This window comes from Ornithorhynchus anatinus, chromosome 2 (assembly GCF_004115215.2).
Source record: "Ornithorhynchus anatinus isolate Pmale09 chromosome 2, mOrnAna1.pri.v4, whole genome shotgun sequence".
In the NCBI taxonomy this organism is placed as follows: domain Eukaryota; kingdom Metazoa; phylum Chordata; class Mammalia; order Monotremata; family Ornithorhynchidae; genus Ornithorhynchus; species Ornithorhynchus anatinus.
This window is the reverse complement of record NC_041729.1, coordinates 111,427,422-111,453,109: the sequence shown is the minus strand read 5'-3', so window position 1 is coordinate 111,453,109 and position 25,688 is coordinate 111,427,422. Positions and strand designations below refer to the sequence as shown.

General features: G+C 41.7%; 1 protein-coding gene across 3 annotated transcripts in view; it reads left to right on the top strand.

The window, feature by feature from the left end:
• The window catches only part of IL18R1 (interleukin 18 receptor 1), a 45,571-nt gene extending 25,442 nt beyond the window's left edge, over positions 1-20,129 (top strand). For 2 of the 3 annotated variants that reach the window (XM_029049709.1, XM_029049724.2), the window contains 6 exons: positions 618-680; positions 1,504-1,618; positions 5,695-5,834; positions 12,626-12,784; positions 14,677-14,823; positions 19,480-20,129. In XM_029049709.1, coding sequence (XP_028905542.1) covers positions 618-680; positions 1,504-1,618; positions 5,695-5,834; positions 12,626-12,784; positions 14,677-14,823; positions 19,480-19,871 — 1,016 coding nt within the window. In that variant the 3' untranslated portion in view covers positions 19,872-20,129. The other variant, XM_029049729.1, reaches the window with a different exon arrangement.
• The last annotated feature ends 5,559 nt before the right edge of the window (positions 20,130-25,688 follow it).

The following is a 25,688-nucleotide window of genomic DNA, read 5'->3' as shown; positions in this document are numbered from 1 at the left end:
ACCTCCTCACTGTGCCTCGTTCTCTCCTGCCCCGCAATCAACCCTTGGCCCATGCCCTAACTCTGGCCTGGAATGCCCTCCCTCCTCATATCTGCCAAACTAGCTCACCTCCTCCAGGAAGCCTTTCCAGAGTGAGCTCCCCCTTTTCCTCTGCTCCTCCTCCCCTCCCCATTGCCCCTACTTCCCACCCTTCTCTACCCCCCTTCCCCTCTCTACAACACTTGTGTATATTTGTATATATTTATAACTTTATTTTTTTAATGATGTGCATATATCTATAATTCTATTTATCTATTTTGACGATATTGATGCCTGTCTACTTGTTTTGTTTTATTTTTTTTGTCTGTTTCCCCCTTGTAGACTTTGAGCCCGTTATTGGGTAGGGATTGTCTCTATCTGTTGCCAAATTGTACATTCCAAACACTTAGTACAGTGCTCTGCACACAGTAAGTGCTCAATAAGTGCAATTGAATGAATTGAATGAATGAATTAATGATATTCAAAAATGTACATTCCATATACAACATATGATTCTTTTGAAATGAAAAATTCATTTTCTACACTATGATGTATTAGAAAAGCAGAGTTTACAACTAATCTGTTTCTCTTCTTTTCAGCTAACCAGTTTGTAAATCCAGCAATTCTTGGTCCACAAATTGTTGAAGTTGAAGTTGAATTAGGTATATTTTTAATTTGCACATTTCTTTTTTGATAATAGGTGGGGGAAGCACTATTTCATTTGACTATTTCATTTAGCAAAGATGACCAATTACTTTCTTATCATCTATCAAGGTTACCTAAGCACTTTCAAAAGTGATAGACAATATAAGACTTAGTTTATTTAGTAATGATTTTCCAAAAAGGCAGATATGAGGGCTTCTCTCTGTCTCCCTTGCTCGCTCACTCTCTTGGGTGATGGCAATCCCTTTTTCTCGTTCTTTGTCGATATCTCAGTCTATCTCTAGAAAAATAAAAACTGTTCTTTTTCCTGTAACAGAAATAAAAAATGAAAATGGAGAATGACCAGGTAGAAAAAAGAGGGAAGGGGGAGGTGATCAAGAACTATTGGTGGAAAAAAAGATTCAAGACTTTAATTTTTTCCCTACCTGAACTCATTCATTCATTAAATCATATTTATCAAGCACTTACTGTGTGCAGAGCACTATACTAAATGCTTGGAATAGTACAATATAACAATAAACAGACACATTCCCTGCCCAAAATGAGATTATATACTGTCATGCTGACAGAAGCCCAGAAATGAAGCTCTGAATCCTATTTTGCATTTTGATTAAAATTATAATAATAGACATAAAATCTACAAACAGAAGGCTGGTACCTGCCACTTTAGAGGCCAGGCCAATGCTGGACCGAAGATTATTGGTTAATAAATAAATATTGTGGGGTTCAGTGACTGAGACAGGATCCAGTTTTTTGGCACAGTTTTAGGAAAGTCTGTATTATTTTTGCCAGTTGGCTTTATGAACATATTTATTTGTTTAGGAAAAGAGAAAGTGCTCAACTGTACTGTTTCCGGAGGTGACTTGAGCGACTTTTTCATTTACTGGATTCCATTTCCCAGCGATGAGAGGTTGGAAGAGATTAAGCTAAATAACACGTATGTATAATAGTGCTGAGCAGTTTTATAGGCCATCACTGACTATATGTGGTGGTCTAGTCGAGTCCAAGGCAAACTGGTGAATTCTTGTAAGAACAAACACTGATTGCTCTCAATCTCTTCTTGAATCGGAAGAGAGCAGACCGTTGAAAATCCAAAGAGATCTTCTACTCCCAGCATGCTCTTCTTGGTACTCCCAAGATCACCTTCTTAATGGTAACTTGCTCTCAATTTTCTACCTCCAACCCCTTGTTCAGACTATGCTATCAGCCTGGAGCTTCTTCCTCCTATAAAATACACCAGACCACAGATCGCTAGCCTTTAAAGCCCTCCTAAAATTCTGCCTCCTCCATTAAGCTGTTCCCAGTATTTTCACACCACCTCAGAGCACATCGTCCTAACATTCACCTTTATTTCTTTCCTATCCTCAGCAATTCTATACACATTTCATTTATAGAGAAGCAGCATAGCCTAGTGGAAAGGGCTTGGCCTGGGAATTGGAAGCCTGGATTCTAATTCTAGCTTTGCCCCTTGCCTGCTGAGTGTCCTTGGACAAATCAACTAACTTCTCTGTGCCTTTTCATTTGCAAAATAGGTATTAAATACCTGTTCTTCTTTCCTCTTAGACTATGAGCCTCACATGGACAAGTATTGTGTCTCATATGATTAACAAGCAATCAATCATATTTACTGATCACTTACTATGTGCGGAGCACTGAACACAGTGCTTGGGAGAGAATGAGTAGACACATTCCTTGACCATAATGAGTTTATAGTCTAGAAGGGTAGACAGACATTAATAGGAGTATATATAAGTAATTTATAATATATGATATAAAGTTGTATACATAAATGTTGTGAGGTTAGGAGTGGGGAGAATATCAAGTGTTCAAAGGTCACAAATTAAAGTGCATAGATGATACAGAAGGGAGAGTGAGCCAGGGAAAAGGGGACTTAATTAGGAAAGGTTTCTTGGAGGAGAGGTATTGTACTGCATTTAATTGTATTTGTTGAGCACTTATTGTGTGCAGAGCACTGTACTCGGTGTTTGGGAGAGTACAATGTAAAAATAGACATATTCTTTGCCCACAATGAGCTTACAGTCTAGGAAACAGGCATTAATATAAATTACAGATATGTACATAAGTGCTGTGGGGTTGGGAGGGGGGAATGAATAAAGGGAGAAAGTCAGAGTGACTTGAAAGGGAATGGGAGAAGAGGAAAGCAAGGCCTCTTGGAGGAGATGTGTGTCCAATAAGTTTTAGAATGGCGGGGAGAGAAATTGTCTGTCTCATATGAAGAGAGAGGGTGTTCCAGGCCCGTGGCAGGAAGTGGGTGAGTGGCCAGCAGAGAGATAGATGAGATCAAGGTACAGTGAGAAGGGTAGCATTAGAGGAATGAAGTGTGCAGGCTGAGTTGTAATAGGAGGGTAGCAAGGTGATGGAGTGCTTTAAAGCCAATGGTGAAGAGTTTCTGTCTGATACAGAAGTGGATGGGTAACCACTGGAGTTTCTTGAGGAGTGGAGAAACAGGGCCTGAAGGGTGATGTATGGACTGGAGTGGGGAGGACTCATGGAAGTTCAGCAAGAAAGTTGATGCAGTAATCAAGGAGGGGTAGGGTAAGTGTTTGGATTTATGTGGTAGTAGTTTGGATGGTGAGGAAAGGGCAGGTTTTAACAATGTTATGAAGGGCTGAGAAGCAGCGTGGCTCAGTAGAAAGAGCGTGGGCTTTGGAGTCAGAGGTCATGAGTTCGAATCCCAGCTCTGCCACTTGTCAGCTGTGTGACTGTGGGCAAGTCACTTAACTTCTCTGTGCCTCAGTTCCCTCATCTGTAAAATGGGGATTAAGACTGTGAGCCCCACGTGGGACAACCTGATTCCCCTGTGTCTCCCCCAGCGCTTAGAACAGTGCTCGGCACATAGTAGGCGCTTAACAAATACCAACATTATTAAACTGACTGGAGTCAGTGATGGATTAAATATGTGGGTTAATGAGAGATTGGAGTCAAGGCTAACTCCAAGGTTATCAGCATGTGAGACAGGAAGAGGGGTGGTGCCATTTACAGTGATGGGAAAGTTAAGGGGAGGACAGAGTTTGGGTGGGAAGATAAGGAGTTCTGTTTTAGACATGTTAAGTTTGAGATGAAAGGAGGATATCCAAATAGAGGTGTCTTGAAGGCAGGAGGATAAGTGAGACTACAGAAAGGGAGATCAGGAGTGGAGATGTACTCCACTGGAGTGGAGTGGAGTGGAACTGATTCTCTTCCCCTCTTCAAAACCCTACTTAAAACTCACCTCCTTCAAGAGGCCTTCTGGGAAGAAAGAAGTGGTGCTGTGCATCACTTTGGAGCCCTGAGAAATCTATTATCCCAGGACCTTCCCAGGCCTTCCCAGACTGAGCTCCTCTTCTCCCTCTATTCCCTCTACCACCCCCCCTTCACCTCTCCACAGCTTAACCCTCTTTTCCCCCCATTTCCCTCTGCTCCTCCCCCTCTCCCTTCCCATCCCCTCAGCATTGTACTCGTCCGCTCAACTGTATATATTTTCATTACCCTATTTATTTTGTTAATGAAATGTACATCGCCTTGATTCTATTTAGTTACCATTGTTTTTACGAGATGTTCTTCCCCTTGACTCTATTTATTGCCATTGTTCTTGTCTGTCCATCTCCCCCGATTAGACTGTAAGCCCATCAAATGGCAGGGACTGTCTCTATCTGTTGCTGACTTGTTCATTCCAAGCGCTTAGTACAGTGCTCTGCACATAGTAAGCGCTCAATAAATACTATTGAAGTTGAAGCCATGAATGAGTTCTCCAAGAGATTGGGTATGGATGAAGTTGGAGAGAACCCAGAAATGAACCTTCAGGGAGCCTCACAGTTAGGGGGTGGGAGGCAGAGGAGGAGCCCACTAGAGAAACTGAGAATGAGTGGTCAGAGAGATGGAAGGGGAACCAGAAGAGGACAGGGTAAGTGAAACTGAGGTTGGATAATGTTTCTAGGAGAAGGAGGTGGTCAACAGTACAAGGCAGCTGAGAGGTCAAGGAGGTCAAGAGGTCAAGGATGGCCCTTGGATTTGGCAACAAGGAGTTCATTGGTGACCTCCAGAAGGTGGTTTCTGTGGAGTGCGAGGGATGGAAGCCAGATTGGAGGAAGTCAAGGAGTGAATTGGAGGAGAGGAATTTGAGACAATGGGTGTACACAGTTTGCTCAAAGAGTTTGGTGAGGAATGGTAGGAGAGAGATGGGGTGATGGGGCGATGTGACTTTAGTAATGCTTTGAAGGTGGAGAGAGTGGTGGTCTGATGAGTAAGCTGGCTCTAGAGGAGTAGCGTGTGCAGACTGGACTATAGTAGGAGATTAATGAGGTGAGGTAGGGTGGGGTGAGCTCATTGAGTTATTTAAAGCCAATGGAAGGTGTTTCTGTTTGATATGGAAGTGGATGGGCAACCATTAGAGGAGTGGGGCGACATTAACTGAACATTTTTGGTGATAAATGATTTGTGCAGCAGAATCAAGAATGGATTGGAGTGGGACACAACAGGAGGCTGGGAGTTCAGTGGGGAGGCAGATGCAGTAGTCAAGGCAGGATAGGATAAGTGCTTGGATCATCATGGAAGCAGTTTGAATAGAGAGAAAGGGAAGATTTTAGCATTATTGTGAAGGTTATATTGTGAAGGTTACCTCAGCGCTTAGTATAGTACTCAGGATACAGTAAACATTTAACAAATACATTTAACGAATGTGAGGTGCATCCTTAACGGGGCAAAGAACCACTGTGGGGATAGATGCAGTGGTAGTCCTGTCATCAGAGTAACAGTTAAGTGATTTGCCCAAGGTCACACAGCAGACGATAGTGGAGTCTGTATTAGAACCCAGCTCCTCTGACTTCCAGACACACTGTAGACACCAAGGACTAGGCAGAGATGAGTCTTAATGGCAGGAAGAGACCAGCAAGCCTATTGTTGGGGGATCTGTAGTCTCCTTCTGTGGAAGATTTGCATACTGATATAATTTTATTTAAACTAATATCCAGAAAAATACTGTTCACAATAATAATAATGTTGTCTTTCTTACAGATATATGGATCACAAAACATATGCTTCAACTATCCTGAGGATTAAATATGTGGAAGAGAAGGATTTTAATACTGACTTTAATTGCACTTTGCAGTCTGCATCAACTACGCAAATCAGAATATTTAGATTGATCAAAAAAGGTATGACATAAAAATATTATTTTGAAAAGTCAGTGATTCAAAATAAGTCACACTTATAGAGATTTGATCCTTCTGATCCCATGCACTCAGTCCAGGCCAAACTTTGCAAATCCAACGATAGTGTTTGAATGCCTCTTGTGTTTAGAGCACCCTACTAAGCACTCAAGAAGCTACAATAAGCTGTGATCCCTGAACTTAAGATCTAGTCTGGGTGTCAGACACTACAGTAATTACAGGAGAAAGAAGAAATGGGGTATGTTCATGAGGTAATGTTTAAGTTATTAAATCCATAAGGTATGGCTTGTTTGTAAGTGCTATACAGGTTGTGAGTACAGCACTGCTTGGGTTGTGCAAAACTATTATCACTGCAGCTGGAGGATAAATGGAGGGTAGATTAGAAATTGATCAAAGAATGGTATATTTTGAGCACTTACTGTGTGCAGAGCATAGTAACTAAGCATTTGGGAGAGTACAGAACGCTAGAGTTAGTAGACTCAATTCTTGCCCTCAAGGAGCTTTCAGTCTCTGGAAAGGCCTTCTGAAATCGATGTGATTTTAGACGGGCTTTTAAGCTGGAGAGAACTGTGATCTGTCAAATTCAAAGATGGACGTTCCAGGCAAGAACAAGGGCATGAGCAAGAGATTGGCAAGGAGGAAGAAGAGAATGAGGCCCAGTAAGTAGGTTGGCATGAGGGAAATGAAAAGTGCAAGTTGGGATGGAGTGAGAGAAAAGAGTGGATAGGTAGGAGGGAGATATTTGATTGAACGCCTAAAGTCACTGAATGTTTACAGTCTTTACTATTAGAGTGATAGCCCCCTCAAAGGCAGCCCTGTGAGAAGCAACATGGTCTAATGAAGAGAACATGGGCCTGGTAGTCAGAAGGACCTGGATTCTAATCCCGCTCTTCTGCCAATTGTTTGTTGTGTCACCTTGGGCAAGTCACTTAACTTTTCTGTGCCTCCGTTTCCTCAACTGTAAAAAGGGGATACCTGTTCTCCCTCTTATTTATACTGGGAGCCTCATATGGGACAGGGACTGTGTCCAACCTAATTAACCTATACCTATCCCAGCTCTTAGAACAGGGTTTGACACATAAATAAGTGCTTAACAAATACCATTTTTTAAAAAAAAGGCAGGGACTGCATCTTTACCTCCCAGGTACCTACTAAAGTGACTCTGCACATACTATAGACACTACTCAGGAGAAAGGAGCCAGAGTAGTACAGGGCGCATCTTGTCTTAAGCTGTCGAGTCGTCTCCGACCCATAGCAATGCCATGAACACATCTTTCCTAGAATGCTCCCCCTCCATCTGCAATCGTTTTGGTAGTGCATCCATAGAGTTTTCTTGATAAAAATATGGAAATGTTTTACCAATGCCTCCTTCCACGCAGTAAACTTGAGTCTCCACCCTTGACTCTCTCCCAAGCCACTGCTGCCCAGCATGGGTGAGTTTTGATTTGTAGCAGATTGCCTGCCACTTGATAGCCACTCCCCAAGATAGGAATGGAATAGATATACCTCTGCTTGACTCTCCCTCCCATAGTCGAGACTGGTAGAGTACTGGAAACTCTCAGTAGAGTTTAATCAGTCCATCAATCAATCAGTCAACAGTATCACCCTCCATCTTCATATCTGACAGAATATCACTCTCCCCACTTGAAGCCTTATTGAAGGCACATCTCCAAGAGGTCTTCCTTGTCTAAATCCTCATTTCCTCTTCTTCCTCTTCCTTCATAGGTCACCCTTGAACTCTTTCTTGATCCCTCCCTCAGCCCTACAGCACTTACGTACATATTTGTAGTATATATATGAATACATGAATATATATATATGTTCGTCTCCCCCTCTAGACTGTAAGCTCATTATGGGTAGGGAATGTGTTTACCAACTCTTTATATTATACTTTCCCAAGAGCTTAGGACAGTACTCTGCACACAGTAAGTGCTCAATAAATATGATTGATTGATTAATATTTATTGAGTGCTTATTATGTGCAGAACAGTGTACTAAGCACTTAGCACTGGACTAAGCACTTGGCACTGTAATAACAGTATAATTATCATCATCATCATCTAATTACCAAGAGTTAATAACAATTATGGTATTTGCTAAGACCTTATCATGTGCCAAGCACTGGACTAAGCACTGGGGTAGATAAAAAGATAATCAAGTTGATACAATCCCTGTCCCAGATGGACTCCCAGTTTAGTGGGGAGTTAGACAGATATTTAATCCCCATTTTACAGATGAGGAAATTGAGGCACAGAGACGTTCAGTGACTGGCTAAAGTTACACAGCAGGCAATGGGTAGGTCCAGGATTAGAACCCCGAACTTCTGACACCCAGGCTCATACACTTATGAGAGTCTGATAAGAGGTGATTTGCAATGCAGGTGTATATTATGGTTGGTGGTTAAAATAGACCTTCAGGAGCTCCATCCTGTTGCCTCTGCAATTTTTTAAGGTATTTGTTAAGCACTTACTGTGTGCCAGGCACTGTTCTAAGCACTGGTGTAGATACAGGATGATCAGGTTGAACAGAGTTCCTGTCCCACATGTGGCTCATAATCTAAGGCAGAGGGAGGAGGATTCAATCTCCATTTTACAGAGGAGGTGACTTGCTTAAGGTCACACAACAGGGAAATACCGAATCTGGGATTAGAACCCAGGTCCTGACTTCCAAGCCTGGGCTCTTTTCAGTAGGCAACATTGTTTCCCTAATTGTAATGCCAAAATGAAGTTGAGGCACCTGCCCCTGTAAATACGTTAAGATCTGTAGGAGTGATAAAGTAATTCTTAGCATGTTGAATTGAAAGCATTTCCCAGATTTGAAATCATATTTTGGCACCAGCCAAAATCCTTTGTTGCAGCCTGTAGCACAGCTGTGTAGAAACAGATTGAACTAATTAGATCTAGGACACATCATTGAAGAGCAGTAATAAGCTCTTGATACACTTCTCTGGGAAACTGTACCTTTTCAGTTGATGTTCTCATCAGGGCTACTGATGTTGTCAGATTCTTTGTTAAGATCTATATCAGTGTTATGAAGCGACACTGACATTCTGAGTAGGAACCATCAACTAATAAACCAATCACTCGTATTTATTGAGCACTTACTGTGTGCAGAGCACTGTACTGTGAGCTTGTTATCTATGTGCTAGCGATAAATGAAGTTCTATGCTGGTTTCCCCACTCAGCTCTTGCCTCTTTTCTCTGCACAGCACTCTGTCCCCACCTTGTCTTTCTATGAGCTAGAGTATTCTTGTTGAATGACTCAAGTCAGTTGTTGACTCTTCATACAAGGGGAGGACTCAAAGTTGATAAAATTTGATCTTTATTTTTTAAATTTTTGTGCTATTTGTTAAGCACTTACTACCGGGCACTGTACTAAACACTGGGGTAGATACAAGGTAATTAGGTTCATTCATTCATTCATTCAGTAGTATTTATTGAGCGCTTACTATGTGCAGAGCACTGTTCTAAGCACTTGGAATGTACAAATCGGTAAGAGATAGAGACAGTCCCTGCCCTTTGACGGGCTTACAGTCTAATCGGGGGGAGAAAGACAGACAAGAACAATGGCAATAAATAGAATCCAGGGGAAGAACATCTCATTAAAACAATAGCAAATAAATAAATTTAAGGTGATGTACATCTCATTAACAAGGTTGGACACAGTCCCTTTCCCACATGGCGCTCACAGTCTTAATTCCCATTTTACAGATGAGGTAACTGAGGCCCAGGGAAGTTAAAAGTTACTCACCCAGTGTCACCTGCTGCAGACAAGTGGCAGAGCACGGATTAAGTCCCAGGTCCTTCTGACTCTCAGGCTTGTGCTTTTTTCACTAGGCTACACTTCTCATTCTGAAAAGAAATATTAGGCCTCGCCTGAAAAAGACTTAGAGAGAAAACAAACTCTCACTCAGGGCAGAAATTAAAGATGAGACCTGACAGTTGGTAAATTAGACTTAATTTTTTTTTCCATAAGGACCCTAGCTCTGTCACTGCAAAGTAGCACAGAGATGGCACTGAGTTCATTAATGCCAAACGCCTTGTGGTAGAGATTCTGTCTGGAAACTTCTCCTCAGTATGACTGAACCCTGTCAGATCGATAGAATGTCTGTTGGTGCATATCTTCAAGTTTGTAAACCAGTGTTCTTGCCTGTTAGCCGGTCTATCTATTAATCAATCAGTGGTATTTAGTGAGTGCTTACTGTGTGCAAAGCACTGTACTAAATGCTTGGGAATGTACAGTGGAAGAGAGTTGGTGGCTAAAGCAAGGACCTGGGAGTCGGAAGGACTAGGGTTCTAATTCCAGCACTGCCACTTGTCTCTGTGTCCTTGGCTAAGGAGTCACTTAGCTTCTCTGTTCCTCAGTTACCTCATCTGTAAAATGGGGATTAAGACTGTGAGTCCCATGTGAGGCAAGCACTGTGTCCAACCAGGTTAGTTTGTATCTACCACAGCGCTTAGAACAGTGCTTGACACAGAGTTTAGCAAATACTATAATAAGCATCATCATCATTATTATTATTATTGGTATTCCCTACCTACAAGGAATTTATTGTCTAAAGGAGATATGTCCTTAAAGGGCACAAATTCTAATTCAGAGGTGATGTAGAAGGGAAATGAGTGTTTAGGTGGCAAAGGTCTCTTAGAGGAGATTAGTAATCCTTTGGAGAAGGGGAGAGTGGAGGTCTGGGAGGGAGTTCTAGGCCAGAAGAGAAGTGGGTAGGAAATTGGCACTGAGATTGAGATACAATGGTTAGGTTGGACTTAGAGGAGCAGAGTGTGCAGGCTGGATATAGGAGATCAATGAGGTAAAGTAGAAGAGGGAGAACTAATTGAGTGCTTTAAAAATGATAGTAAGAAATATCTGGTTGATGTGGAGATGGAAGAGTAACCACTGGAGGTTCCAAAGGGGTGGGGAGACATAGACTGATTTTTCTTAGAAAAATATTCCAAGCAGCAGAGCAAAGTATGGACTGAGTGGGGAAGAGACAGGAGGCAGGGAGGCCAACAAGGAGGCTGTCAAGCAATCAACAGTGTTCTTTACTGAGCACTTACTATGTGCAAAACACTACTGTACTAATTGCTTGGAAAAGAACAATACAACAGAGTTGGTAGATGCGATCCTGCCCACATGAAACGAATAGGAGACAGACGTTAAAATGTATTAGGGATAAGGGAAATAGTGAGTATAGTAATATTTACATAGGTACTGTGGGGCTGGGATCAAGTATCATAGTGCTTAAGGGTACACAGCCAAGTATGTAGTTGACACAGAAGAGAGGTTGGGGAGGAGAAATAAAAGGCTTAGCCTGAGAAGGTCTCTTGGAGGAGATTTTAATAAAGCTTTGAAAACGAACTGTTGAATAGGAATGGAGAGAGAGTTTCAGGTCTTAAGGAGGACTTGGGCAAGCAGTCGGTGGCCAGATAGATGCAATCTAGATTTAGAGAGTAGATTGATGTTAGAGGAGTGAAGTGTGCAGGTTAGGCTGTAGAAGGAGATAAGTGAGGTTAGGGAAGAGGGCGAGAAAGCTAATTGAGTGTCTTCTAGTTAATGGTAAGGAATTTCTGTTTGAGACAGAGGTGGATGGAAAACCATTAGTTACTTTAAGGAGTTGGGAGATATGGACTGAAAGATTTTTCAGAAAAAAATGATCCAAGCAGCAGAGTGAAGTATGGACTCTAGTGGGGAGGTCAGGAGATGAAAAGATCAGCGACTGATCTGATGCAAGGCAGGAAATGATTAACACTTGGATCAGAATAGTAGCAGTTTGGATGGAAAAGAAAGGGTGGATTCTAGTGATGTTGTGAAGGTAGATCCTATGGAATCTGGTGATAGACTGAACATGTTAGTTGAATGAGAAAGATGAGTAGTGGTGCTGACTACAGTGATAGGAATGTCCAAGGGAGGACAGTGTTTGCGGTGGGAAGATGAGGAGTTCTGTTTTGAAGATTTTAAGTTTAAGTAGAGATGTACTGAAAGGAGGAAGAAATGTGAGACTGCAGAGGAGAGAGGTCAGGGCTAAAGTGGTTGATTTGGAATCATCTGTGTAGAGATGGCAGTTGAAGCTATGGAAGCAAATGAGTTCTCCAAAGGAGTGGGTGTAGTTGGAGAACAGAAGGGGACCCATGACTGAGCCTTGAGAGAAATCCTCCTTACTGTCAGAAGGTGGGAGGAGAAGCCCATGAAAAGGAAGCCCATGAGGAGGAGCGATTAGGGAGGTAGGAGGAGAACCAGGAAAGGACAGTGCAGATGAAGCCAAGGTTGGATAATATTTTCAGGAGAAAGTCTATATCAAAGATAGCAGAAAGGTTGAAAAGGATTAGGATGGAGTAGTGGCCAGTGGATTTGGCAGGAAAGATATTGCTGATAATATATTTGGCTGTTTCCATGGAGCAGGAAGTCCAAAAGGCTTATTTCAGCTTTTCCCCTCCTTGAGTAGCTAGTACACTTGTAGAAAAATCATGTTTTTACTTCCAAATCTGGTCCTTCTATTAGAAAATATTTCCTTAGAGAAACACAGCAGGATTATTGTTTGAAAACATTATGCTTGTAACCAAAGACAAATTGCAGTTTCACTATAGTAAACTGTAAGCTCACTGTGGGCAGGGAATGTGTCACTTATATTTTACTCTTTCAAGAACATAGTACAGTGCTCTGTGTACAGTAAGTGCTCAGTAAATACAACTGACTGACTGTAATAATATATTGGAGAAATCTGTTGCTTTTAAAATCATTGCTTTTAAAACTTGTTTGTTTTTTCTCCCTCTACCCACAAGTTCCTGCAGACATCCCTAAATTTGTCTTCACAACAGGAATGATCACAGCAGTTTCTTCTTCAGTTGTCCTTGTGTTTCTAGTGGTTTTATATGTCATTTGTAGAATTGACCTAGTGTTACTGTACAGGGACCTAGCTGGAAAAGATGAGACCTTAGCAGGTAAGATTTTACCTATTGCTTTTCTTTATCCAGTTATCATCTAGATAATTGCTGGGGATCAGGAGCAAGGGGAGTTGGGAAGTGGAGGGGCATGGTTATTGTTATCATGATTGTTATTATCATTATCGTTATTTTAGTTAAGTGCTTACTATGCAACAAGCACTGCTCTAAGCGGTGGGGTAGATCTAAGATAATCAGGTTAGACATGATCCCTGTCCCACATGAGGCTCACAGTCTCAATAGGTGGGAGAACCAGGATTAAGGTGGGAGAATGGTCCTTCTACACCAGATAAATATCTCCCTAAAGTCATCCTTATATTCTAGTCTTGATACCTAGAATTTGTAGAGTGCTTTTATTTTTCCAAAGCCTTGTGGTATTAATTATGCCACTTTATCCTCCCCCTATTCTTGTGCTGCAGGGAGACGCAGCATTATTATCCTCCATGTTCAATGAGGAAAGAGGCACAGAGAAGTTAAGTAATTTTCATGATAATCCACAGGAGGCAGGAAGTGTCAGAATTGGGCCTAGAATCCAGTTCTCCCGACTTCCAGGTTCCTGCATTACTCTTTAATCAGTGCTGCCTGATTATGCCCTGCGTTGCCTTGAATGTGAATGGATGGTGAAAAGATGTGAAGGTGGACAGGGAAGTTCAGGGAAAGAAAGCTGAAAGCCAGAGAAATATACACAAAGAGCATGAAAGGGTCCTGAACATAAAGAATTTTAGGGGAGTAAGTCTGGTCTTAGAACCCTAGTGGGAGTCTCTGAGCAGAGACAGGAAGCAGGAAAGCCAAGGATATAGCCTCCCATATTTTACTCTAGGTTTCATCTCTTCTTAATCATCATCATCATTAGTATTTATTGAGCACTTTTAGTGCATAGAGTACTATGCCAGACATTGGGAGCATTCAGTGGAAGTCAGAGACACAATCCCTGTCCTCAAGGACCTTACAATCTAATGAACAATCCTCAAGTCTCAATGAACTGTGCACTCGTATTATCTTTGGGTTGGATCGAAGTGGGAACTATTTCCTAACTGGACCGAAAGCATATGCTTTCTGTCACAGATGATTCATAAGAGACTTGAAATAAAATGATAATATAAACCTTGGTAAATGGGATTTTTGAAGCATTTTCCCTCCAGAGAGTTCTTGGAGAGGATGCATATATTACCTAGTTAACTATCCCAGTATTATTAGTTCCCTGCAACCTGTAACTCGGAACTGTCCAATGGGCCATTCCTAAATCAGCAAAGGACAGCAAGTTAGGCTCAAATCAGAAGGGCAAACAATCAATGAATGGCACTTATTGAACACATTCCATTCAGAGTACTGTATTAAGCACTTGGGAAAGTACAGTAAATTAAGTAGACCCAACACCTGCCCTGAATAAGTTTATAATCTAACAGTGAAAAGAACATTAAAATACTTTGAAAGTAAGGGGGCAACAGAATATAAGGATATGTATGTAAGTGCCGGGGTTGGGGAAGGGCAGGGTGAATGCCTAAGTGCTTTAAGAATATGGGCACAACTGCACAGGTAACAAGGTAGGGAAGAGTTACGATGAGGAAATGAGACATGAGTCAAGGAAGAATTCCTGGAGGTGCTATGATTTTAATAGGACTTCGATAATGGAGATCATGGTGGTCTGTCAACTATGATGGCGGAGGGAGTTCTAAGCTGGAGTGGAGGAATGAGCAAGAGATCAATCAATGAAAGACAAGAATGAGAGATGTAGGGGAGTCTCGATGGATAGAATTGAGAAGTTTCATTATTATTCATTGTCATGAAATTGTCATCTCCTGTGGCTTATCAAATAACCTTCAACTATATATTAATCATGACAACCAAGCAGTAGTGATCTAGTCACTCAGAGAGAAAATTTCTTTTTTCAGATGGAAAAATGTACGACGCTTTTATAACCTACCAACGTGGTAATCAAGAGGAGGACATATTTGTTCTAGAGATTTTGCCCAGGATCTTAGAAGACCACTTTGGGTATAAGTTATGCCTAGTTGATAGGGATGTTACTCCAGGAGGAGGTAAGCAATAGAACTGTCAGAAATATAGCTGTGCAGGACATTTATTACTAAGAGAACCATCCTATCCACAGAACTGCCAAAGCCTGCTGCTTCTTTTGTACTCTGAGTGGATTGATCTTTTGCTTTCGTTTTTTAAACCTCTCTCCAGTTGTATGCTCAGAGCCTCTTCAAAAGATGAAAAACAAGTTATCTGTGGTTATAACTCAAGGTAACTTTTCTAAGTGTCACCCCCAGCTTCCTTTCTAGGAACTCGTTTCACAGGGTTTAATAATTCTCTGAACCCATGGGAGATACTGTGTTTTAAGAATACACCCCAATAGTAGCAAACACTTGCCTTTTCACTAGCTAAGATCTGCAGCAAGGGGCATATTTCTCAGGGTTGCTTATTAGAGTTAAATGGATGAAAATGAACCCTCATTTGCTACATTTGTGGGTAATCTTTGGAGTTACTTTGATCACCACAATGAGTGTTTTCTGGGCCACACTGGATATGGGACATAGAGTTAAAATGTAAAGAAGTTTGTAAATTGAAAGCTTAATAATTATAGTTCTTTCCACTGTGTGTGTAGTGGCAAGGAAATAATTTTATATCAACTTTCCTTGTCCCTTACAACCTCAGTTTAGTTTGGGAAAGGAGAGACAGGCTTCATGAGTATTTTTTTTATGGTATTTGTTAAGCATTTACTTATGTGCCAGACACCTTACAAAGTGCTGGGGTATATACAAGCTAATCAGGTTGAACACAGTCCATGGCCCACATAGGGCTCACAGTCTTAATCCCCATTTTACAGATGAGGAAACTGAGGCACAGAGAAGTTAAGAGACTTGCCCAAGGTCACACAGAAGACAAGTGGCAGAGCTGGGATGTGAACCCAGGTCCTGCTGAGACCCAGGCCCATACCCTATCCACTAGACCATGTGGCTTCTCTTATTTTGGAGTAGCACTAAAGATCAGGGATTAGAACCTGGGGCCTTCTGTCTCCCGGACCTATGGTCTATCTACTAGGCCATGCTTCCTCTCTTATTTAGGAATAACCCTAAATATATTGCCTTGCTGGTGGCAAACACCAGAAGGTGATAGCCAGAGAGGTCCAGGCAGAACCAAACAGCTGAGATGTCTCCCACTTCTGTCCTCTCCTCTTTCTCCTCTTGTCATTTCCCTTTTCCATCTCTTTTCAACACCCTCCACCCAACAGTTTGCTCTCATTGCCTTTCAAGCAATCCTTAGAATCTGGGAGTGGGACTGAAAAACAGAAAATTAGGGTAGTGAAGAAAGTGTGGGTGTTCAGACTGGACCACCCCAGCATGTGCTTGTTATTTGTTGCTACCATTGCTACTACTAGAAAAGTAGACAGGTAATGCTTTTGAGTGCTAGCATTTTGAGGGCCTACTGTGTGTAAAACACTGTATTATGCACTTAGGAGGAGCCAGTAGACTGTGCTCTAAAATCTATTAGGCTAATTTGTAGATGAAATGAAATCAGGGCTATGGTTTGGTATAGAAAGAAACATTTTAAAAATGAAAACTGTTGATTCCTCATTTATCTGATTTGTTTCGAATTACCCTTCATCTAGCTAAGCAGCAGATTAGGAAAGGAAAATATCAGTTTAGCTGCTTAGCTTGGCTGAGTAGCACGGAAACAATCAGGTAAATGAGGAATAAACAAACATTTTCACTTTTTAAATTTCTGGAAGACCATGAAGGTTAAAGAAAAACATCAAACCTTAAGAGAGGTGCTTAGCCTTGACCTTTGTCTTCATATGCTGGCTTAGCCCGGGAATAAGAGCCTTTGGGAGAAGTGTATATCCCTTGCCCGATGCCCCCTAGCTAACATGAAAGGGGCTGCTTTTTGTTTTTTGTTGTTTTTCTGCTAGAAAGAGGAAAAGATTCCCCTGACCCTTTCTAGGTCACTCAATGAGGGCACAGTATTGTCTTCTGCTGTTGAGATCTCACACATTTTCTATTCTGGGACCACATACACATTGCTACTGTTCTCCTGACCAGTGGTCTCACAATATGTGCCACTGGACAAATAGGGATCAGGTGAGAGATCATGGATGATTCAGTGCTAACAATCACCACTACTGCCAAAACAGCACAAGCACCTGTCCTGCTGATGGTGAGACCCACTGGAGCAATGCTTATCCCAGAGCACAAAGGTGTGCAGAATGGGTATTTTCACTGGCACAGTCTGCAAGTTTGCAAGAGATTCTTTCTGCACCTCTTATACCCATCAATACAAAGCTCCCTGAGGGCAGATTTGCATTTCCCAACTCTTACTATGTTGTACTTCCCCAATATCTTAATACAGTGCTGTGCACACAGTAAGCACTAATAAATACTATCTATTGATGGATCTTGTGATGATCTTGTGATTAGCTGCATTGAACAAATTTTTTAAAAATAGTATTTTTTAAGCACTTATTATGTGCCAGGCACTGTACTAAGCACTGGGGTATATGCAAGATAATCAAGTTGGCCATAGTTCATGTCCCACATGAGGCTCACAGTCTTTAGCTCCATTTGATAGATGACGGGTTCACAGAGAAGTTAAATGATTTGCCCAGGTTCACACTGCAGACAAGTGGTAGAGCTGAGATTAGAAAGCTGAGATTAGAACCCAGATCCTTCAGACTCCCAGGCCCATGCTCTATCCTTTAGGCCACACTACTTTACCAATATGGCTGGCTCTCAAAGAACAGCTCTCTTTAGGATCTAATATTTATATTATAGTTTATTCAGTTTAAGATGTAAGAAACAAACCTCGAATGTACTATTTAACAATTATTTGCTGAGTCTAGATTTCAGATAAAATGCGAGAGAAGCAGCATGGCTTAGTGGAAAGAGCATGTGCCTGGAAATCAGAGCATCAGGAATGTAATCCTGGCTCTGCCACTTACTTGCTATGTGACCATGGGCAAACATTTCACTTCTCTGGGCCTCAGTTCCTTCATTTGCAAAATGAGTTCCCTCAATAACTGTTCTTCCTCTTACTCATACAGTGAACCCCAAGTGGGATCTGATTATCTTGTATCTACCCCAATGCATAGTTCAGGGCTTGACACATAGCAAGCATTTAAGAATACCACAGTCATTATTATTATTATACAAATTTACATTCAGGCTTTGACTAATGAGTTCTGTTCATTTTTGTTTCCAGATGTGTTTGTTGTTTTATTTTAAAGCCCCACAGAAGGTCCTGGTTCCTGTTGTGTGATTTTTTAAAAAAACTTTTCAGTTTTTACATAAGTAATGGATGGTTAGAGTCATATTTCAACTAGAAAAAAAGATGCATTTATTTTAAGAGGGCCATCAAAGATAATCTAAAGGTGTTTTCAGTTTGCTACCTTCTTTTCCCTGGAGACATAGACATGTTAACCCATTAATGAGAGAAAAGAGAACGGTCTTATTCAAAGATAGCATACTGATGGTAAAATCTCATCCATATGTTTGAGTATTATTGAAAAAAAGACTTGAAAAACAGTACCCCCTAAAGAAAAATGACATCCGTAATAATAATAATTGTGGTATTTAAACACTTACTATGTGCCAAGCACTGTGCTAAGAACTGGGGTAGATGCAAGATAATTAGGTCAGACACAGTCCTGCCCCACTTAAAGCTCCCAGGCTAAGTAGTAGGGAGAACAGGCGTTGAATCTTCATTATACATTTGAGAAAACAGAGGCCTAGAGAAGCTAAGTGAATTGTTCAAGGTCATCCAGCAGGCGAATGATGGAGCCAGGATTAGAGCCCAGGTCCTCTGAATCCCAGTCCATGCTCTTTCCACTAGGTAACATTGCTTTCCTAAACTCTCTGATAACCTCTAAGGATGATGTTCCTAAATAGAGCTGTTCAGATCAGTCAATTGTATTTATTGAACACTTACTGGGTGCAGAGCTTTGTATGAAGCGCTTGGGAAAGTGCAGTATAAAATTTGGTAGACATGTTCCCTGCCCAAAATGAGCTTATAGCTTAGAGGGAGCTGTAGTTGCAATAGCCACCAGGGTCACAGTGGCATGAAACAGGGCTCAATCAATAAATCTATCCATCAGTGATATTTACTGAGTGCCTACTGTTTCTACAAACTGTACTAAGCGCTTGGGAGAGTGCAGAATCTAGAGGGTATTGATATAGCTTTTTCATGAGGTAAAGAGTCCATTATTGGTTATGAGACCAATAATGGGGAATCCCCTTACAAAGGGCTTTCATTGGAGAGGAGGAGGAGTGACCTCCTACCATTTGAGTGATGGTGTTTGGTTGCTGTTTTGGTCAGAGAACATCTAGCACTTAGAATAGTTCTTGGAACATAGTAAGCACTTAACAAATACCACCATCATTATTATTATTATTATGTCTACCAACTCTATTATATTGTGCTCTCCCAAGTATAGTGCTCTGCACACAGTTACTGCTCAATAAATACCACTGCTTGACAGATTGATTGCATTGAGCCCTCTATACGCTCTCTCCCAGACCCCATGAGGGATCCACTGAGAGATGCTGATATTCATGCTTGTGAATTCAAAAAAAGGAATGCATGATTATAAGGAGTTAGAATAAGAAACATGGTCCAGAGAGAAATGTTTGTCCTGCTTTCATAATTAGATGACAGTGTTCTTACTCTTATAATTAATGAACTGCATCTTGAATTTACAGGCGTGGTTGATGATGTCCAATCACTTATTGAAAAAAGCAGGAGGCTAATCATTGTTCTAAGTCCAAAGTACATGAATGGGCCCAAATATGAGCTTAGCAGTGGACTTCATAATGCACTGGTGGAAAAAAAAATTCAAATCATCCTGATCGAATTCTCGCCTCTTAATGAGTCCGGCTACTTGCCTCAATCCCTGGAACTTCTGAAGCCTCACAGCATTTTAAAATGGAAAGGGGAACAATCTCTACCTCACAATTCCAGATTTTGGAAGACTCTCCGGTACTTAATGCCTGTGAAGCGTTCCAAGTCGAGTTTCTGTAATCTGCCTTCCTTCGCTTCAGATTCTGGGTCAGAATTACTGCCTGTGCTTCCAAAGTCTTCATTTTCAACCTGACCAAGTAGTAAAGAGCATGTTTTTGGATTGAATGAGAGCATTAGGGGATCAGTAGAAGACTGGATTTGAAATTGTTTGACCGTCCCCAGCCTTCCTCCAAGTGGTGGTCTTGACATCCGGATGTTCAGGAAGATATGCAAAAGCTTGTTGCACCTCAATGTCCCCACGATTATGTGGGGTTTCCTGATCTTGACTCCAGAGCCTCCTGCAATTTAAAGCAAATAACAATTGTCTCTTTCTTCCCTTTCCTCTCCCTAACTCATTTGCAGTTTTTTTTCTCATTAAGATTCTCTACTTATTTAAGTACCTAAGAACTGTGGCAATAGATATGTCACAGAGTTGGTAGTTATTTCTTTTACCTGCCAAGCCATTATTTGAATGCGAGCAATATTATTGGGGTTAATTGAAGAATACAGATGACTGACTCTTAAATGTAGATTTGGAAGGATGTTACAACTTTGGCAGCATGGGTAGAGCTGGGCTGTGATAGTGTTCAGGCCTTAGTAGGGATACAGCAGAGGTCAGTGTCCAGAGGGGTAAGTAGGAAACTTCATCTTATAACACCTGTCACTTAGGAAGTGCATTTCTCAATGGAGAGTGGAGTACATTCCCAAAATCCTCTCGGAATTGAATCTAAGCAGCAAGCTGGGCAGTTGAAATTATGGGCAGGGAACCGGTCTTTCAACTGAGCTGTATTGTACTCTCCCAAACACTTAGGATGGTGCTCTGCACAACGAAAGCACTCAAAAATGCCATCAGTTGATTGATTTTAATTCAGGAGAGGGAATTCCTGCTCCCTCTTTTCTCCCTGATGGGATTCCCTCTAGTAGCCTTGATGGCAGTCTTGCTTTACGTGCTGAATTGTAAGTACATAAACTCAGTCTGTGAATTTTATATACTGAGTGCCTCTAGTGGGCTGTGCTCTACTAAGCTGCAAACTTTTATGGGTAATTAAGAAAATTTGCCAGTGCATTTTAGAGCACCTCATATGTGTTGAAGCCTGCATAGAGCACTCTGATCTGGCTTAGCTATCTACTTTTCCCCCACCCTGCTAGACTTTATGTCTTGATCTCCAAGTATTTGAGAAATGTTTAGAGATTTTATGAATTTTCTCTGGTTCCTCCACCACTAATCCTGGTAGACCAGCTTAGTGCCACATCAATCAATCAGTGGTATTTATTAAGCACTTATTGCATGCAGGGCACTGTATTAAATGTTTGGGAGTCTACATTTATAGCAATGGCAGCTCTAGGCTTGGAACTGTGATCTGAGATACCATAAAACATTTGGGATCTCACTGGCAAAGGGTCGCACTCTCCACACAGGTGTGCTGTACTTCATTTTTGTCACTGGTTTAATTATCACAAGCAGCGTGACTTAGAGGCAAGAGCTCGGACTTGGAAGTCAGTGGTCGTGGGTTCTAATCCTGGCTCTGCCACTTATCAGCTGTGTGACTTTGAGCAAGTCACTCAACTTCTCTGTGCCTCGTTACCTCTCTGTAAAATGGGGATTGAGACTGTGAATCCCAGGTGGGACAACCTGATTACCTTGTATCTCCCCCAGTTCTTAGAACAGTGTTTGGCACATAGTAAGAGCTTAACAAATACCATCATTATTATTTTTTGGAGAACAAGCGTATTCTGTGAAGCCCTGGGGAAAATATATGGAAGGTAATGAAGACCGGTTTCTGGTCCATAAATACTCTCAATCTTAAAAAAGAAGACAGACCAGACCAGAAATATTAGTCCCCAGCTAAAATACAATTTAAAATTCATAAATTCAAGTTGTTAATATTCATCCAATTTAATATTCATCCAATTTCATCCAATACCAAATGGTATTTGGTAAGTGCATACCATATGCCAGGCACCATACTAAACCCTGAGGTAACTACAAGATAATCACAGTCTTAATCCATTTGGGGCTCACAGTCTTAATCTTCATTTTACAAATGTTAGGCTCAGAGAAGTTAAGTTACTTGCCCAAGATTACATCGCAGATAAGCAGCAGAGCTGGGAATAGAACTCAGGTCCTCTGACTTCCAGGCCCTTGCTCTCTCTGTTAGTTCATGCTGCTCTGAAAGACAGACTAGTTCATTATTACTAGTATAGTAAAGATAACAATGGGAGAAATCAGGGAAACTTCAGCCTCCTGGGAACCTGGAACTAACGTGAAGGCGGTGGGTCGGAAAGGAACCGCACAAGCACCCAAGGTGACCACCAGCTTGGGGTGGCTCTTTCTAACCAGGGGTCCCGGCTCACTGCTAGGAATTGGGCCATTTGATGGGGAGGCTGAAATTTTTAGGGTTTAGCTGTGAATAATTTCATAACCCCGGTGTGAATGCTTTCCCAAGAATGGGCCCATGTTTGGATATGTGCGCGACTGCCAAGGGGATGGCCCCCAGACAAGGGAGTCCCAGGAGAGTTGTGTGGTATGACTGCTCATCTCCAAAATGTACTTTCAGATGATAGCTTTTAATGAAAAATATTAAAATGATTTCTGAAGCCAGTGTTCTCAGTCTCCATTTTTTCACATCTGTAGATTTACAGGGCACAATTTAGCACTTCTCATGTTGGTATGGTAGTAAGTGTGAGGTCCTGCCCCTCCCTGAGTGAGGAGAGGTGGGAGAAAGCGGTCAAGGGTGAAGAGCATCCAAGGGGCGAAGGCTGGAACTACTGGGTCAAAGATGAGGTGCTGACCCAGGGACCCTGTTGGGTTTCATGATTTGATAACCAAAATGGGATTAGGATAAATGCTTGGATTAATTTGGTAGCAATTTGGATGGAGAGGAAGGGGTGGATTTTAGCGATACTGTGAAGGTTGAACTTACAGAATTTAGCGAAGGCTTTAATATGTGGGTTGAATGACAAAGTGGGGTCAAGGGTAATGCCAAAGTTACAGGCCTGTGAGACAGAAAGGATGGTAGTGCCAGCTATAGTAATGGGAAAGTGTGCTCTGCATACAGTAAGCGCCCAATAAATTCAATTGAATGAATGAAAGTGAGCAGGATGACAAGGTTTGGGTGGGAAGATAATAATAATAATAATGTTGGTATTTGTTAAGCGCTTACTATGTGCAGAGCACAGTAGTTCAGTTTTAGACATATTAAGTTTGAGGTGACAGGAGGACATTCTAGGAGTTATCCAGTACAGGTACCCAATACAGAGCTCTGAACACAGCAAGCACCCAGCCCAGCACTTTGCAACACAGCAGGCATCTTAGTAAATAGTAATGACTGAGACTACACTGTAAGCTTTTTGTGGACAGGGATACTGTCTTTCAACTCTATTGTATGTATTGAACTTTTGCAAACACTAAAAATGTTGCTTCAAATACAGTAAATGCTCAATAAATACCACTGCTTGCTTGCTTGCTTGATTCATAATGAGAGAAGAAGGGCCCTTGAAATGGGAATTTTGGGATACTTTGGGCCTGTTAGTCTCAATTTTGTCAATGATGGCAAGGTCAGTATGGATGGGAGATTGGGGAACACAGGGGAATGAGAGGTTTAAGGAGTCAGTTAAGGTCTGGAACAGTTGTTGAAGGCAGTGGGCATAGGAGTAGAAATGATGCTGAACAGAGGAAAGGGTAAAGTTCTAACAAGTGACAAGGAATTTAAGATGCCCGAGGTTAAACTGCTGCTTGGATTTCCACGGCATGAACACCTGAATGGAGGAAACATATTGTGGCCTGCCCTGAAAATTGTCTGGATGAGATAGATGGAAGGACAGGGGTGTAAGACAGTTGAATTTGGTTGGAAGTGCAGAGTTGAGGGAGTGGATTTGTGCATTAGGAGAAGGGAGGCTGGGTAGGAAGTAAATGGGGCATAATACCTGGGTTTAGTAAAGGGGCTCGGGAGATCAGAGGTCTATGAGCAGGAAGGAAACAGTTTTGTGGCAATAGGAGTTTGGGAGAGAAGGCAGGTAAGGAAATTTTGTTTGAAGAGTAAAATTTCCGATGCGAGGTTGGAGATTGTACCATGATTAAAGATGATAAGAACAAACATGTTCAAGTTGGGGAGTGGGAGAGGTGGGGTGGACAAGGAGGTCAAGGGAGTTGAGAAGTGTGAGAAAGTGGTTCGCGAAAAGGTCATCAGGAACAGCAGAAATATCAGGAACAATACATTTTAGTGGAAAGAGAACAGGCCTGGGAATCAGAGGACCTGAGTTCTTATCTCATCTCTGACACTTCTCTGCTGTGTGACTTTGGGCAAGTCATTTAACTTGACTCAGTTCCCTCTTTTGCAAAATGGGGATTCAATACCTTTTCTCCTTCCTACTTAGACTGTTAGCTCCATGTAGGATCTGATGATCTTGCTTTGTACAATGCTTGATCTCCAGTTATTTGTAGGGTTTCCCTGGTGCAGGATGGTTTATTACATCAGGTTTCTTCAGACTTATTGTCATGCCAGACTGTTAGACTGCTTCTGTAAAGCAGAGAAACTTAGTTCGGTGTCCATCTTCCCCTATCCAGCTGAACAGAAACCTTTGAGATAAAGAATCAACTTCTGAACAGTCAGCAGTTGCTCCTCAGCAACTTTGCAGTGGCTGCTGGGCTGTGATAAAAATCCCACTTCCTCCAAAAACTTTCCCCAATTACTTCTCCTATACCTGGAGACATATCTTCTCTTCAGCCAGGTCTAGTGCTCAGGAACTTATTTCCCCCATCCCTAACACACATATATATATATCTGCTCCATTTTTTTATGATATTTGTTAACTGTCCGGGACCGTACTAAGCGAAGTGGTAGATTCAAGCCAAATAGGTTGGACACAGTCTATGTCCCACAGGGGGATCCCAATTTCAGATGACATAACTGAGTTGCAGAGAAGTTAAGTGCCAAGGACACACAGCAAGCAACTGTATTTAAACCAAGGACCTTCTGACTCCCAGGCCCATGATCTATCTACTAGGCCTTGTTGCTTCTCCATCAATTTATCATGACCCTTCTAGGTGTAAATATTTTTATGTTTGTCTCCGTCATAGGAGTGTAAGAGCCTTGTGGGCAGGGAGTGTGCCACTTGGTTATTCTGTGCTTCCCAAGCACCAAGTATAGTGCTCTGTGCCAAGTGAGAGCTCAGTAGTAATAATTAATAACTGGGGTATTTGTTAAATGCCTGCTATATGCCAATCACTATACTAAGCACTAGGATAGATTCAAGATAATCAAGGCCCACATGAGGCTCACAGTCTAAGTAGGAGGGAGAACAGGTATTGAAGGAACTGAAGCACAGAGTTAGGTATGTGACTTCACTAAGGTCACCCAGCAAAGAAGTGGTAGAGCCTGAGATTACAGCCCAAGTTCTCTGACTCTCAGGCCCATGATCTTTCTACTAGGCCACACTTTTGGCTTCTATTGCTACTCGGATTTTGGGTCCCAAAGTCAATGAAGCAAGAATCTGTGGTTTGGTATTCCAAAGCCTGAAACCAGTACCTCAGTTGGCCAGCAGCAACACTTTTGGCACTTTTGCTGTCAATCAATACTATTTATAGAGCATGAACTCATCAAAATTCAGCATTGCAGAAGTGTGCTCCTGGATTTTTTCATCCATCACAGATAATTTACTAGGGCCCTGTATAAGAGTTGAGTATAAGGGAACTGGGAAAAGGGGTTTTCTAGGTGTCCTCCCTTACCAGAAAATTTGGGGCTTGGGCAGGAAAAGGCTTCAGAGAGGGAGCAGAAAAAATTTTCCTTCTCCGATGTCTGAAGGGCACAGTGATGTCCCTCAGCCGGTGGAAACTACAATTTGGGAAGTGGTGTTTCTCTAAAACAGATAAATGTCAGTTCTAGAAACCCAGTCCTAGGGCCACAGACAA